Source organism: Nanorana parkeri, unplaced genomic scaffold, assembly GCF_000935625.1.
Source record: "Nanorana parkeri isolate BGI_ZX_2015 unplaced genomic scaffold, ASM93562v1 scaffold774, whole genome shotgun sequence".
Taxonomy (NCBI): domain Eukaryota; kingdom Metazoa; phylum Chordata; class Amphibia; order Anura; family Dicroglossidae; genus Nanorana; species Nanorana parkeri.
In genome coordinates, this window is record NW_017307042.1 from 396,642 (window position 1) to 412,109 (window position 15,468).

Consider the following 15,468-nt stretch of genomic DNA (forward strand, 5'->3'; position numbering starts at 1 on the left):
CACATCACGGAGAGAGCAGGGACGAGTCAGCGGCGCGCTGGTCCAGTGGGAGGAGCTCCAGGTGGGGTCCTAATTTAGCTGGCTCAGAGGTGCCTGCCCGCTAAATTACAACCCCACCTGGAGCTCCTCTCGCCTTATACTCGAGTATATACGGTAAGCAAAAAATATTCGGCCAACTAATCGATTATGAAAATAATTGTTAGTTGCAGCCCTACATTTATTATTTAGCTACAAACACTAAATTGAAATTGGAGTGTTCCATAACAGTTGTATTCTTTAAGTATATCAATTCACAATATATTAACTCGAGTATATACGGTAAGCAAAAAATATTCGGCCAACTAATCGATTATGAAAATAATTGTTAGTTGCAGCCCTACATTTATTATTTAGCTACAAACACTAAATTGAAATTGGAGTGTTCCATAACAGTTGTATTCTTTAAGTATATCAATTCACAATATATTGGAGCTGATGATTTGCTTCTCTTTAGGAACCGTGTTGGAATGGTCCAACTTTTTGTCTCAGTAATTCGTAATGAAAACATTATTGGACTATGGAAAGGAGTCTCTCCGGTAAATAACCACCATCAAGCTACTAGTGTTCCATATCACTGTCTACATTGTACAATACACATGAAATCAAATCATTGTTAGAACATTTATTTCCAGACTGTGCACCAGACCACACTTGAATTTCCCAGTACCAACCCTATTATATGTGGGCAAGGATTACAACGCCGGTAGGTGTTTACGGCTCTCCGGGGCTCCATTAAAGTGATTTTCCCTTACTTCCTGTACTGATGACTTTTACCCAAACAGGAAGTGTGTGTGTTGCTGTTGGAGATTTTCCCTCATTTTTGTGTATTTGGAACCTTAGGTAGGGAAATCTCTTTAATGGAGTCCTGCATATCAGTAGAAACCCATCAGGGATTTCAATCCTCCCACTCTACCTATACAAGTTTTTGGTAGAACTTACATTTAAGGAATATGCCCCCCTTTTGATGAGGTATCGATGTGCTTACCCAAAACATAGATGTATAGTAATGGACAACTTTTGCAAAAATCACATTTTGATTTTCCTATAAGATATAATGTTACTGCAATAAACTCCCTAATTTGCGCTGAACAAAATATGATTAGAAATGGTTTGCGGTATCTGAGAAATAGAACAAATGTAAATGAGTTGTGTGCTTTAAGTCAGCTGTACTGCTTGGAAGTCACCATGAGAGAGGGTGAACTCTGCTGCCCCCTGGCCTGCTAGAGTGTCAGCCATGTGGATTCCTCCATTGCAAGCCTAGTGGCAGATGAGTTTAACTTTTCTCAGTTGGTCTCTTTCAAGGCTGCTGCTGACAAAAAGCACACAACTCCTTTATATACCTTTTTATATGAACTACAGCAGCGCCAGGGTAGGAAAAGTTGCAGCATGATTGTAATAGCTGGGTCCCTTTCTGAGTTGTATTCATCTGTACTGGTTAGACTACACTAGCTGTAAGCAGCCTCCACACTCCAGCTGTTGTGGAACTAAAAGTCCCATGAGGCATTGCAAGATTGACAGCAGAGGGATGATGTGATTTTGTATTTTCAGCACAGCTGGAGTGCTGAGGTTGTCTACCCCTGGATTACACCTTCACTATAGATAGCAATGAAGGAGTCCTCATGTCCCTACTGCTGGTACCTAAGGATTTATTTTGTACTGAAAACACACGTTTCTGATCTACAGTTCTGTTGTTGTAACAGTAAAGGACAATTGTATCATTGCAATAAAGGTACAGTTGTCCTTTTAAATCCTAATAGTTTAAATGTGTAATGTAAAGATTTTCTTACGTTCCCTTTCTCTTTGTTCTGGCAGTCATTTCTACGATGTATTCCTGGAGTTGGTGTGTACTTTAGTACCCTCTATTTCCTGAAACAACAGCTTTTCTCAGGCAAGGAGCTCAGCCCTCTGGAATCCGTTTGTTTGGGAGCAGGATCTAGAACAGTGGCAGGAGTTTGCATGTTACCCTTCACAGTCATAAAGACTCGTTTTGAGGTGAGTTGCAAGTCACACTAAATAGTCACGTTAACAAAAACAATAGAACATTTATGTAAACTGTTTTGTTTTTTTTTAAGTTTGTGCAATGCCAGTGAATACTAACATTTCCATTGAATATTTCACAGGTAAGCATTCTCACTTTTGTGGTGTGTAGCAGATGCCATTTGTGATAAGTGAATTGATCTACGGGTTTATAACAGTGTGTGCTGATTCATTAGGTGTGATTTGGTCTACCTGAACCAGATTGATTTGCCAAACTTGGAAATTCACAAAGTTTTGGCACTGTGTGCCAAATGATTATAAATGTTTTTGCCCACATATTGTTGGCATAACCACCTTTTCAGCAGCCAGAAAGCAGGTCTGCCGCGGCTTTGGTGCACCACAGCCCACAATTAGAGGATCTATCTGCAACAGTGATTTCTGATATGTGAGGAAGAAGTGCAGTGCTCAGACTGAAAGCTATAAAAATTTAGTTTGCACATACATTTCAAAGTGTCATTTTCTTTATATACAGCCGTTGGTATCTCAGAATTTGCATTATTAGTTGGCTAATGCTGCTTTTTTCGTGTTTGAAAAGTATAGCCACATGCCAAATCACATTGTCTCTACGCAAATCTGAAACTCGCATCATTCACAGGTTAATGCAGTACTGTTTTGGATTGTACTATACATTTGCAAGCTATATTTTTAATGATTTCAAGGTATTTGAGAAAGCCAAATAATTTTGCATTGCCACACAGATTTGGAAGCATCATTTTCAGTTCCTTGTGTTGCAGTTTGTGCTATTGTAGAGTGTTGGCCAACATTTATTTATTTTTCTTGTTTATTAAGGGGGACATAATCGGGTATTTTCAGACAGTTGGGTTATACTGCCGCCTTCAGGAGGTTTGGACACTGGCAGACAACCAACCTTAAAAGAGAACTATGAGGTGAGTGCTTTTCACTCACCTCATAGTTCTAGCCATAGTGACAATGAGACTGCCACAGGTCGGCTCAGTAGATCGGGAGGTGAACGAACACATACCGGCGGTCGCTCGCCTCTCGATCCTGTCACAGCTCTCTGCTGTGACAGTGGAGGGGCTGGATTCCCCCCTCCCCGATCCGCCAGCGCTGACTGGCGGATCGGATGGAGGAGGGGGCGGGTACAGCTGGCTCTGCCTCTAGATAGGCAGAGCCAGCTGTCACTCACGCAGCTGGGCGGATCCAGACATAATTGTCAGGATCCGCTTCAGCTACGGTGTCTCAGTATACCACGAGCAGTAGCTCGCGGTATACTGAGCTTAGGGTAACGGGAGGATGCTAGTTTGTGTCCTCCCGTTACCCAAAGGAGAACTATGGGGAAAAGCCTTAACCCCATAGTTCTCCTTTAAGAACTTTGCCTGTAACCAGGATTCCTGAGTTTTTTGCTAGTGCCCTAGGAGGTTGGACAGTTTTTCCTCAGCTCTGCTTAGGAAAACCCTTTCTACATTTTGACTATTCTTGTTCTTCTTCACCAACATTCTCAGTACTTCGTATTTGTTTTTTCTCTACAAACAAGACATTTTATTATGCTATTTGAACTGGTCTCTGCACAGCAGCTATCCAGATAGGTTAATCCTCGATGGATGCCTTGGAGGCCGTACCAGAGCCCCACTGGACCAAACATTGCGGGGCTTGCCGGGAATGTGATCTTTGGGCATTGGGCTCTGCCAGTGGCACTTTCCAGACCTTATACCGTTAACCGCAGGGCACTTTCCAGGTCCAGAAACATGGCACAACCTTCAGTGTGACCCAGCCTCTGAAGATTCACTTTTGGTATGCCCATGGATGGGGCAGAGATAAACTGAGTGTCCTGCTGGCACTGGGCTCTGCCTGTGGCCCCTTCCTGACCATCGTGTGCTGTGTCAGTTAGCCACATTTTCAGAGCAGTTAGAGAGCCTCTGACGCAAACTAGACTTTGGTGATTCCCTGTGTAATTAAGTATCTAAAAAGTGGCAATGATAGGAGTACTGAGCTCTGCATCATGGCGCAGGGATGTCAAATTCCTATCACCCAGGACATGCAGTTCCGGGCGGGTTTTTTCCCCCTACAATTAGCCCTGCTTCGGGCAAGCAGTGCTAAATTTACAGAGGGGAAGCCGTCGCTCGTCTTGTACAAGTTAGTTTGGTGGCTATACAGTCGTCAAGATCACTTCTAAAAAGCCTGCTGGTCCCCTCCATGGTTCGCCCCCACCGCCAGCTGCCTCTCTCCCCACTGGCCGCCTCTCTTCCTGCTGTGGTTTCCGGGTTCCCCCTGCTCTTCTGGGAGACCCGGGACCACATCAAATTAGTTCAGTATGAAGAGCAGAGCGGAGAATGTTCGTACTCCGGTCTGCTACGTGTGAACAGTGAAACAGGAAGGCTCCACCCTGCAACCCCTAAAACAGTGGGACGAGTAAGAAGGAATGGCCCTGGAGATTCGGAGAGGCACCAAATACCACCTAAAGAGCAACTTGTAGCTAGCTTTCACAGCCTGTACATTCATCAAACTCTAGGCGGTTGTGAACCAAATCTGAGTCCAAGTGTCTTCAGTGATCGAGCAATCTAGTTCCTGTTCCCACTTGGATGTGTATGAGGGGAGAGGTGTCTGTAATGTATCTAATATAACGGCATAGAGGATAGAAATGGTTCGAAAGCCACGATTGCCCTAATGCAGAAGCCTTTCAAAGGGAGTGAGGGGAGGTATTGACCCAGTAGGGTAAGCAAGAAATGTTTTATTTGTAAAAAGCATCTCTCTTCAGTTTGCTCAAGTAAGATTTGAAAATGTGAGAGAAATGCTGATTGGCTGCAGTGCCATGTGCGGGGGTCACTGGGAATGTGCGGTGTCACCGGAGATGTGTGGGGTATTCCAGCATCACAACTCCAAAAATACACAGAAGTTCAAAAATTCCCCATCTGATCACGCTATTTTCATATTCAGATAAAGGGCCCAATCATGCCTTTGATAAAGTTGACAGATGATCGTATTACAACATTAACCAAATTACTCAAACCCACCCCTCAATCCTTTACCTGCCCACCACTGGAAAACAACTGCGTTCAGGGGCGGGAGGGGGCGTGGCGGTGCATTAAAGTCAATGCACAAAGTCCTCAATCTCTTTTTCTGCAGCCTCTGTTCTAAATGAATGGAAAGCACAGAGGCTTCCCATTCATTCAGAAAATATTTACTATCACCAGTTTCTGAATGGGGATGAGCCTCTGTACAGAGTGCTTCTCCCCATTGAGAAACTCATGAATGAACAGGAAGTGATGTAAATCACATCGTGTTCATTCATAACTGGGGACACATAGTACTATGTGTCCCCAGTTATTTACAAACATTGGAGTGATCAGCTGATCGCTCCAGTGTTTGTCCTGCACAGAGGATTGGTACATATCATTGATATGTACCGATCCTCTGCCGCTCGGCCACGCACAGAGGGGGGCTGCAACTTCTCCTCTGGATCTCCCCTGCTCTCCTGGGCAGAGGCAGCGGGAGATTCGAGGAGAAGAGAAAAAAGCACTTCAGCCGCCGGGGTGGGGGGGTCGGGTGGCGGAGCCGCTGTAAAAGCAGCATGTGCAGTGAGGAGAGAGAGAGCCGCCAGCTGTCAGATCCAAGCCGAGCGTGTCTCTCTCTCCTCACCGCTCGGCGTGCTGCTGTGATAGCGGCTCCGTCTCCCGCCGCCGACTGCAGCTTCACTTTTCCTCGGATCCCCGCTGCATACAGATGGGGGAGAGCAGCGGGGATCCAGAGAAGACAGAACATTGCGATCTACCAGTGATCGCTACACGATCGACTGGTAGACCGCGATCGACCTTATGGGCACCCCTGCTCTAAGATCTAATATTGATATGTAGTTTGCCCATTTGTAATAGGCAATGTGGTAGATGGAGTCTGAGGACGCGGAGGTCTTTCTTTTATATACTGTATATTGCTGCAAACTTTACTTGATGGAGGTTGTCAAATGTGTAATTTTTAATTGTAATATAAAGAATATATTTTAATAACTATGTATGTTTTATTGGGTAACTAAAAAGTCCACACTTTCAAAATAATATAAATAATTTCTCTTCAATCTCTTTTGCAGAGTGGTAACTATGGCTATAAAAGTGTATTTGGTGCACTGGGTAGCATATACAGGACCGAAGGTGCTCGCGGCCTGTTTAGCGGTCTCACTGCTACATTGCTCCGAGATGCTCCTTTTTCAGGCATATATCTGATGTTTTATACGCAAGCCAAAAGATTTGCTTTACAGAGTAAGTTTTCATTTTGCTGAAATTAATATTGCAATTGTTTTCTTAAATGTCATTCTCTGCTTGATTTGTTTGATAAACTGTATTTCATAATTGCACAGTAGGGACAAAGGATGGTAATTTAGGTAAAGATTGGCTGATCCTCGACATAGCCTTGGAGGCCATAACCAGACCCTGCTGTGAGGAAAAAGTGGGGACGGCCTGTACGTGTCTTCAGAGCACAGGACACTCTGTCCCTGAAGACTAATTTAGGGAGTACACCCACGGGGAGGGAGAAGGCTGTTTGAATTGGGCATGTCCCCTTGATCCTGCCTAATATCGCCAAAACTTCATGCCACAGGGTGTCTCAGGACCACTGCTGTGGTAAGTTAGGGCATTGCTCTTAAGGGAGCCTAGGCATGCTTAAACTGCCCCTTGAATCCCCTAGGGGGTTAATTTAGAAGACGCCAGCTACTACCCTGTCGGTAGCGGGCTGGAGGAGCCACAGTCCCATTTTAAAAATTGGCACCATTATACTGGGCTCACTGGCCGTGTGTCTCTACTGAGTCTACACAGCCTCCTTCTGGTTTATCATACTGCTCATGCACATACCATTTTCTGAAGTCTTCTCCTTAGCCACACCTGCCCCACGATCCTCCAGGGCATTTACTTGGGCTTCCTGCTGTCTCCAGTGACAAGTCACACATGTTATAAACTCATTTTTGCTTCTGCAGTGTTCTTGTGAGTACCCTTTGTGGGAAACCCTCACTTGCATATTATGGCAGATCATAAGAACAAGGGCCAGCGGTCCTATGGGCCTTGTCAGCTTACAATCCAGTAACCATTCCACTGGGGCTTTCAGTATATCTTCTAAAGGACCTGACACTGATAGCCCGGACCACCGTTCCCAACATGCCTCATTAACCCCTTTCAGGGGTGGTTTTCTTCTTATGCAAGTAGATTTTCTGCTACTATGTCTTAAGGTTATAGGGAAAATTCCAGCCGTGTTATCTGACTCAGAAGGTAGAGGCCATAAGTGTGCATCCACTCCTCCTCCAGAGTCCACCTCTGATTTCCTTCTAACTACAGCTGCTTCTGCACAATCATTTGAAGATTAAGAGGAATGTACCCTATCTATGTTTGATGACTTTGCATATAAGGTGTCCAGTCTACTGACCTAAATCCAAAGCTTAAGGATACCATTTCTTTCTTCTTTTGATAAAAGATGCATGCATCCTTCTTTATTTGTCAACATAGAAGATATAGACTTATGTCTGTGTTTGCTATATCCCACGCCAAGAAACAATGGCATAGTCTAACTGAGGTACACAACCAGTAACTCCCACCTCTCATTTATGTCACCCCGCCCCTAACAGATGTGAAGACCTCGGGAGCGATTTTGCTTGCTGTGCCCTCTCAAAGTTTTCATCCATCCAGACATCCTCGAGTGATTTTATTTAATAAAGATATGTTTACGCGATGCATGCATACCTTTTCTTTATCGGTTATTACTGGGTTTGTGAGGTGTGTTAAGTAAGAACTCGCATACCACCTTTCCATAAGGTTCCTATTCATTGGGAAGTGCAGATTTAATCAAGGAGGATTATATATACAGCTTCCCTTTTCCCATTGTGGACTTTTGTTGTTTTCTTATTTGGGTTTATGCTGTTTGCACAATACTGTTCATGAGCATTTGCATAGTAAACACTTTTTATTATTGCTTTTTTTCGGAGCTGTGTTTAATTTGGTTTGTATGTTTTATAACCTGTTGGGTTTTTATACCATTACTCACATTCTAGTTTTTAGGTTACAGCACATATTTTTATTGGATTACATGTTGTCAAACCTGTCAACGTCCTCGCAACGATTAGCAGACCTCCACACTGCTCTGGCACAGCTCTTCTCTTAAGGGGTCATAGCCATTGTTGCGGAAAAGTAGGGGTTCCAGGGTTTCTACTTAAACCTGTTTACAGATCCAAAAGCGAAAGGTGGCTTTCGCCATTCTGGACCGAAAGGCTGTCAACACCTTATGGGAATTCTGCATGGACTTGTCAAGGTCAGTCATTGCATCCCTCCACCTAGGGAGCTTTTATGGCCTCTGTGGACATCAAAAATGCATACTTGCACGTCCCCAACACGCCATTACCAGTTTGTGGCCCTCATGTACTTGCTCTGCTTTGCTCTTAAGGCATTCCCATAGTGAGATACTTGGACGCCCTTCTACTGAGGGAAGAGTCAGCACAGACTCTCAGTTAATGGTCAACTGTTTAAACTGCGCATGGATCTTGAGCCTCCAGAAGTTAGCGCTGGATCCGATTAATCAGTATTTAGGCCTTCTCCTGGATACTGATCTGTCCAGGATATTCCTCCCACAGGAAAAACTCTAAACTCTCCTCTCCTATGTTTGGATTCTACAGTCTAGGATTTGAGCAACCCTCCAATGTTGCACGAGAGTTCTGGGCTTAATGGTAGCCTATTTTAAAGCAGATCCACATGTCCATTTTCACTCCAGACCAATGCAGCTACACATTCCAGCTATGTGAAACAAGAAGGACCAGTCTCTGGACCATTGCATATGCCTGACACCTAAAACCACACTTGCTCTGGCCTGGTTGCTCTCGAGTCCTGCCCTGGAGTGAGGGAAATATTTCCTCCTGCTGCTCTGGTAGGTTCCCACAATGGAGTCCTGGAAAATCTCTAAGTGCAAGTGACTTGGTCACCAAAGGAAGCTCATTTCCCGATTAACGTTCTGGAAATCGGAGCCAGAATCCATCCAGGATTCAGTCGGACTATGCCATGGCAGTGGCTTACATCAACCACCAGGGAGGAACCAGTAGCTCAAAGAGAAACCAACTTCTGGTTGCGGTAAATTGGCACTTCCTCAATCATCACTGTCTGGACTCGAGAAAATTGTCTCTTCACTGCAAGATGTTTCAAGGCCTCTGCAGGTGGGGGGACACCGGACTTAGATTTTCTGTCTTTAATGCTCAACAACAAATTGAGAAAGTTTGTCTCCCGCCACCAGGGATCCACTAGCCTTCACAGCGAATGCTCTGGTGACTCTGTTGGAACAGTTCAACCTCCTCTATGCCTTTCCTACTTGTAACTATTTAATCGTCTTCACTGCAGGATTGAAATGGAATGCATTCCAGTGATTCTCATCAGACCTAACTGGCCCAGGCCGGACATTCCTTGGGCTTTCCCCAGATCATCTAGATCTTTTATCCCACGGACCTGTTTTACTATCCTGCTTCTCAGTTGCTGGCTTTATTGGCCTCGCTGTTGAAGCCCAGGTCCTAAGGAATAGGGACCTATCTGATTCTGTTATCCCTACTCTCCTGAAAGTTAAAAAGTCGGATTTACCATCACACCTGGAAAGCATATTTCTCATGATATACAGCAAGGGATTTCCATTCCAGGAATTATGTACCCCAGTGACTGTCAGATCTCCAGAACATATTAGGGACATTCCCCTGTCTACTCTCACTTCAAGGTTGACTTCCTTGTTGCCATCCCTTTTGGCAAAGGGCGTTTCTGAGTTGGCAACCTTGTCCTGTAAAGAACCCTTTCTTGTACTATACAGAGGCAAGGTTGTCTTGAGGCCTAAGGCCTTTTTTCTTCCACCTTAACCAGGACATTGTTCTCCCTTCCATCTTTATGTCCTGTTTTTGATATTCCAGGGAGAAATCCCTCCATTGTAGTGGCAAACATTGCTTGAGTCTTACCGCTAAAGCTTCCTTCAGACAAAGTGACTTCCTTTTTGTCATTCCTAAGGGTCCCTGTAGGGGACTGCCTTGCTTCACTATCTCCAAGTTGGTTTGACAGCTCATCATCATCTAAACCTGTAGACTTAAAGCTGAACACCAGCTTTAATGATTGATATACTTACATTGGTCCAGCTGGGCACAATGTAACTATACATCGCACATAAATTCTCCCTGGTGTGGCCACAGGATCCAGTAAAGCAATGTAATAGCCGCATCTACTTCAGTGCTTTACAGTGATGTTCTGGGTCCTGAACTGCTGCTGTGCTCAGCGACTTCCCAACTGCTGTGAAAACATAGCGGGTCGCTCACTCAACACAGTGACATCTCTCCTCGTTCATTTAAAGAACGCCTAGTATTCACTGATAAAAATACTAGGTGTTTGCTGAATAGCCGCTGTGCAGAGTGAGCAACCCCCTGTGTTTTGTCAGCAGAGGGTAAAGCTGGCCATACCCCTTACAATTATCTGCAGATTTTCTGTGGTCAGATGGAAAAGGTGCAACAGATTCCTCCATCTACACTTAACTGTGTGGATGGAGTAATCTCCACCTGGGCCAATCTGTTGCCCATACACCTTACGACCATGGCAAGACCATGGCCGTGTCAGTTTCAAGAGTTTGCAAACCTGCTACTTTGTATTCCGTACACCCTTTTACAAAATTCTATTACGTAGGTTTGGCTGCATCAGTGGATATTAGCTAGGCATGAAGGTCCTGCAGGCAGACGTGTGATCACTCACTTATTGGTTGTAAGGAATTACCCTCTTTGTTGTAACGTTGGATACTCTTGCCCTCTCCGCATTTGGGATTGCTTTTAGGTATCCTATAAACTGAAGACCAGAGTGCTGTGTCCTCCAAAGAACGCTAGACCACATTGGATTTTTTTACTGAACATAAAATCCTTTTATCCAATAGTTTATTGGATGGGTGTTTTTTTTTTTTAATGTTGGCCTTTTGCCAAGTTTTAGTTGTTTTTACAAGAAATACTGTTGCAGCGTCCAAACTTCCTGCAGGTGGCAGTATGCCCACATGTTGAAGACTGAAGTGCTGGGTCCTCCAATGAACTACTGGAGAATAGGAGTTTACAATGAGTTTTAAAAATTTATTTTTCAATATGGTTACAGTGACCCCTCATATTCCTCTTTTGCCAGTAATGTATCACATTCTATTTCTCAACAATTCACTAAATAAAAAAAATAAAAAATGCATCTTCTTGCAGTTTTTGTTAATGCTTTTTCACATCATTTGTATATTTTTACATTTCTCTCTGTTTTTTGGAGTATGGTAGCACTATGATAAATTCATAAAAGAATTATAAATATATTACAAATATAATGTACATAGTACTATATTAGGGTAGGTTCACACCATTTTTCGGACTAGATCTGTTCCAGATCTGGTCCGGAAAATAGTGTGAACCTGCCCACAGTTCCAGTGCATTCCAGACCAGACAAAATGAGACAAGCAGTATTTTTCTGGTCTGGTCTGGTCTCGTCTGGAACGGGCTGCGTTGGTTGGAACAGAGGCCAGAAATATCATAGGTATACATTAGGCTGCATTTTGGGTCCGGAAACAATCTGGTCTGGTCTGAAGATGATGTGGTGTGAATGGGCCCTTAAACAGCGATATGTTTCGGTGTTTATCTTTGTTCTGATTTGTTCTGGATCAAACTATGTAGCATGTCTCTTTCTGCAGGTGATTTTGACCAAACCTTCATTCCCCTAATGAACTTCAGTTGTGGCATCATGGCTGGTATCCTTGCATCCATAAGTACCCAGCCAGCTGATGTAATTAAAACTCATATGCAGCTTTCACCAGAGAAATACCGCTGGACTGGTCATGCTGCCTGCTCTATCTATAAGGTATGTTGTAGGCTTACTTTCTACTGCATCTCTTATGTATGTGTTTTGTGAATATATTGAGTAATTTGGTGTTTTAGAGTAGCTGTTCAGTATATGATGGTAGCCAGCTTCCACTCTTTTTTATTTTAATATTGTATGCCAATCCATTTATATAACAGCTTTCACTTATGGTCTGCATAGTATCATATTCATGTAATCTCATAAGATCCAGGCTATTCCTTTTATTCCCTAAAGTGCTATTAGACTAATAAGCATTGATGCATGGTATCTTGAGAAAGGGAGGGAACACCTGAAACTGTTTCATGGAATTAGATTAAATAATGGGCTCTAACATGAGCATTTTATACGTGTAATAATAGCAGTGTCATAAGATACAGCACGTGCACATTAATGGCGCTTTCTGAGGTTTCAGTGGGAGATGGCGTGCTTGCAAGGGAAGGCCTTGTTCTTTTCCTCATCTGTTTTAAAAACATAAAATAAAATTTACCCAAAACAATTTAAAGTAAATGAGTACTAAAACAAACATGGAATCTGTCATTGCTGACTTCCCTCTAAAATGCTTATTGCTTGGCTGACTATGGCTAGGGCAAAGGCCCGTCTAATTGGATACAGATTGATGGGATAGTTTAGTCTAAACAGCTCCTTACATTACATGGTCTCAGTAAATCTAAAGTTGATTGTATGTGCAGATTGTAACATGTATGGTATATGGCTTATTTAATGGTTTCAAGTTGGACAGACAAAGGCAAAACATATTGTGATTCAGACATGCACTAGTTTTTGTTGGCCCCAGTTTTTGTTTAGCATAATTTGTATTTAATTTTGTTTATTTGCTCTTTATTTTAGAATCATGGCTTGATTGGATTCTTTAATGGAGGTTTACCTCGAGCTTTACGCCGAACTCTCATGGCAGCAATGGCATGGACAGTATATGAAAAAATGATGGAAACAATGGGTTTGAAGTCTTGAGCAATATCTTAATTCATTAGGACTTGCTTTGGAAACCTTAGGCTGACAACGAGTGAGCAGCATTCTGAACTTCACTGCAACACCTATGCAACACCCCTGCATAGGTGATGAGAATAAATGAACAAGTTGCTGAGCACTGTTTACAAAATAAGTTTGAATTGCTTTAAAAGAATTACAAGATACAGTAAGTCCCCTACATTCCGAGAGCACGTTCTTAAGTCCAACAATGTTAGCCTTGGTACCCAGCTACATCACTGCTGCTTTTACGCTTGCTTCTGGACATCCTGGGCTTTAAATAAAGATACTGTACTGTAAAGTACACAAAAAGCACATGACAATGTACGCCAGGCACGTGAACTAACCTACGTGATTTGACATGTGAACGCATGTTCATTTCTTTGAAAGTTTTCAACTTGAATGTTTGCATGTAGGGGACTTACTGTACTGATATTTTATTTCTGGATGGACACTGGTGGGTTAAATTATGCCTTTTGCAGACTCTATTTATTGAGATTTCCTTAAAGCAGCCGTTTGTCACTGCCCCCTTCCTAAAAATGTGGATGAGTATCACTGTCTTGCAGTTGAATTACTCAGTTGTTTGTTCTGTATTGTGTGGAATTCAACTGGGGGGGTGAAGGTAGCCCCACAATTTGGTTTACAATGGCAACAGCAGGTAGACAACACTTGGAAATCTAGGTAATTACTGGAGTTCCCATGTTATAAAAATCCAGCTAATTATTCAGCGTGACCACATTCTTGCAGAACTGAAATATTCATTTTGTGAAGTTGACCTTTTAAATCTTTACACTTTTATGCTGATTAGTGCAAACATTCGGTGGGCAGCATTTAAGACATATTTTATTATAATTATTGAAAGGCTATATGTATTATATAAACATTTTGAATTATGTAATATAAATACTGTTATTAAAATACAGATGCTGTGTTTATGTGATGGCTAAAAACTGCAAACCCTATACTTTAAATGCATACAAATATCATGGTATAAATGTAAGAATTTCAGCTTTTTAGCATTTCAGGACAATATGAACTATTTCTGAAAATTGACTGCAAACATTTTTTTGCCACATTGTAAAAGAACAAATTTTGAACATTTTAAGTTTCCCATGTAATGTGAAACATTTTTTATAAACTACCAAGTGTTTTTACTCTGGTTTGGGCATAACATTCTGTTTTAGTTTTGATCAGTAGTTCATCACATTATTACAATATAAAGTATATTGTTTGTGAAACAGCTGACCGCTGTTTAAAGCGTAGGTAAACCCTAACAATTAACTTCTCTTATTTGTTCACTTTGGAACTGTTAAAATATATGATTACAATTGTATAAGTGTAGTATTGTACATTGTAGTGTAAGTGCATAAAAAAAAAACTGTTGATCTGCCATATATCCAATGGAATCAAAACCTCCTGCCGTGAAATTTCAAGCACTATTTTCAGCCCTCCCCAGTTGATCTCTATGAACTAAAGAACACCTCTCACCTATGTTAGGAACTAGGGCTTACTGTCCTAGTGTGATAATGCTGCTCCTCCATAGATGGGGTGCAGTGAGGAACACTGTCACCCTAGGACAAAAAGTGTGTTACTGGCAGGATCGTCAAGTGAACATAAAGAAAAAGAAGCAAAAGAAATTGAATATAGTCATTACTTCTAAGGAATGATGAGCAGCAATACATTACCTTTTTCTTCTTCATGGGTACACTTTAACCTCCCTGGCGGTATTCCTGAGTGTGGCTCGGGGTTCATTTTCAGTACCAATAGTGTTAACCCCGAGCCACACTCGGGATTGCACAAAAGTGTCACTTACCTTGTCCCTATGAGCCCGCGGTGTCCTCTGCTGTACGCAGCCGGCCGATGCTGGCATCTGACTTTGTTTCGTTTTCGGCGTCACCGCGGGGGGCGAAGCCGGCGGGAAATTCAAAAATGAAAACATGCAATATACACAGAATACACACACATAAATGTAATCATAGCAGATTACATTGTATTATCAAACCCTTTCACTTCAATGTTGTCCCTAGAGCTTTGTCCAGTGCACTGCCTGCACTTTTACTGTTCTTTCTGACCTGAAACTTGAGAACGTCCATGGCATCCAAAAAGCGTCACTTTAGGTCAAAAGCGGTTTTAGACCAGGTAGAAAACAGCGATAGTAAATTAGAATCACTTGCAGAATTGAGCGATAGCGATTCGTTGGAAAATTCATCATCAGAAACTGAAAGTGACGATTCTGCGACCGAGCTCAGTGATGTGCGAACTTAGTACTCTATTGACTGTGGTACAGATCAGGCAGCGCCCCCAGAATTCCTATTTACTGGACCATTTTTATTATATTATATTTTTTTATAATTATTTATTAGATTATAATTTATGATTTCGTGTTTCAAACTTTTATACCCGGGATGTCTACTGGACTCTTGTTTGGACAGATTTAGGTGAGTTATTCCTAAGATTTACCAAGAATTACAGGCCTACAATATAAAACAACAAATTGCCATGAAAAACAATGTACCCCTTTGGCATGCTAAAATCCTGCATAATCATACCGCTAGGGAGTTTAAGGAACATTTGTGCTAGAACAGCTTGCAAGTCT

The 15,468-nt window shown here is 42.4% G+C and overlaps 1 protein-coding gene across 1 annotated transcript in view; it reads left to right on the plus strand.

Annotated features, from left to right (window-relative positions):
- SLC25A38 (solute carrier family 25 member 38) overlaps positions 1–12,860 on the plus strand; it is a 20,131-nt gene extending 7,271 nt beyond the window's left edge. Inside the window, exons 2-6 of the mRNA XM_018564711.1 lie at positions 494–575; positions 1,852–2,031; positions 6,119–6,287; positions 11,722–11,888; positions 12,735–12,860. Of these exons, the coding sequence (XP_018420213.1) occupies positions 494–575; positions 1,852–2,031; positions 6,119–6,287; positions 11,722–11,888; positions 12,735–12,857 (721 nt within the window). The 3' untranslated portion in view covers positions 12,858–12,860. The remainder of the gene's footprint in view (positions 1–493; positions 576–1,851; positions 2,032–6,118; positions 6,288–11,721; positions 11,889–12,734) is intronic.
- Positions 12,861–15,468: the final 2,608 nt, after the last annotated feature.